Source organism: Diaphorina citri, unplaced genomic scaffold (genome assembly GCF_000475195.1).
Source record: "Diaphorina citri unplaced genomic scaffold, Diaci psyllid genome assembly version 1.1 scaffold31624, whole genome shotgun sequence".
Classification (NCBI taxonomy): domain Eukaryota; kingdom Metazoa; phylum Arthropoda; class Insecta; order Hemiptera; family Psyllidae; genus Diaphorina; species Diaphorina citri.
In genome coordinates this window covers 1-659 of record NW_007408960.1, presented here as the reverse complement: position 1 = coordinate 659, position 659 = coordinate 1, and the positions used below count along the sequence as shown (strand labels likewise).

Below are 659 nucleotides of genomic sequence, written 5' to 3'. Positions count from 1 at the left end.
AGGATATTATCGATGCGCTGTTCTGGACAGCAACAGAGCCTCGTGATAGAAAGAGACAACATCTGGGTGAGTGAGATTAAGATAATTTTATATCATGATTGATTCTATGTCAATTGTCAATTTACTTTTTGTTTATTGCTTTCTCGTCGAACACTGTCGCCTCGTCGCGTCGATCGACAGCGATAACCCTATGTTGGGTGATATAAGGATATGACCATCTGGGCAAGCATGTTCTACTGGATTCTCATAACCCCACTCAGTGCAGTGTTCAATTCCCAGCTAAATGCCAAGCCTGTTTATTTTACTTTTTATGTAAATTAAACACTCCTCTTCTATTCCAGGTGTAATTCCTCACTACATGATAGCTGTGATCTACGTATTTCTACATGGTGTTCTCGTACTGCTCCAAGCTACCACACTCAATGTAGCTATCAATTCCAATAACAAAGCTCTGCTTACTATTATGCTGTCGAATAACTTTGTCGAACTCAAAGGCAGTGTGTTCAAGAAATTCGACAAGAGTAACCTATTCCAAGTGGTAAGCACTGTTTACCAGCCTAGTTAGCTTAGTTGGTAGTGCGTCCTGATGGGATAATGTTCGTTCTCGGAACGGCTGGCTTTCTCCTATCTTGTCTTCCTTCTCTCTTCGATTTCGGGAC

The 659-nt window shown here is 41.4% G+C and overlaps 1 protein-coding gene across 1 annotated transcript; it reads left to right on the top strand.

Moving 5' to 3' along the window:
• Positions 1 to 6: 6 nt before the first annotated feature.
• On the top strand, positions 7 to 580 carry LOC103523653 (transmembrane anterior posterior transformation protein 1 homolog). Its single transcript, XM_008488681.2, has 2 exons — positions 7 to 66; positions 342 to 580. The coding sequence occupies exon 2, from the start codon at positions 359 to 361 to the stop codon at positions 563 to 565; it is 207 nt and encodes a 68-aa protein (XP_008486903.2). The 5' UTR covers positions 7 to 66; positions 342 to 358; the 3' UTR covers positions 566 to 580.
• Positions 581 to 659: the final 79 nt, after the last annotated feature.

Coding starts and splice junctions, on each gene's coding strand:
- LOC103523653 (XM_008488681.2), top strand. CDS start 359: ATGATAGCTGTGATCTACGTATTTCTACATGGTGTTCTCGTACTGCTC.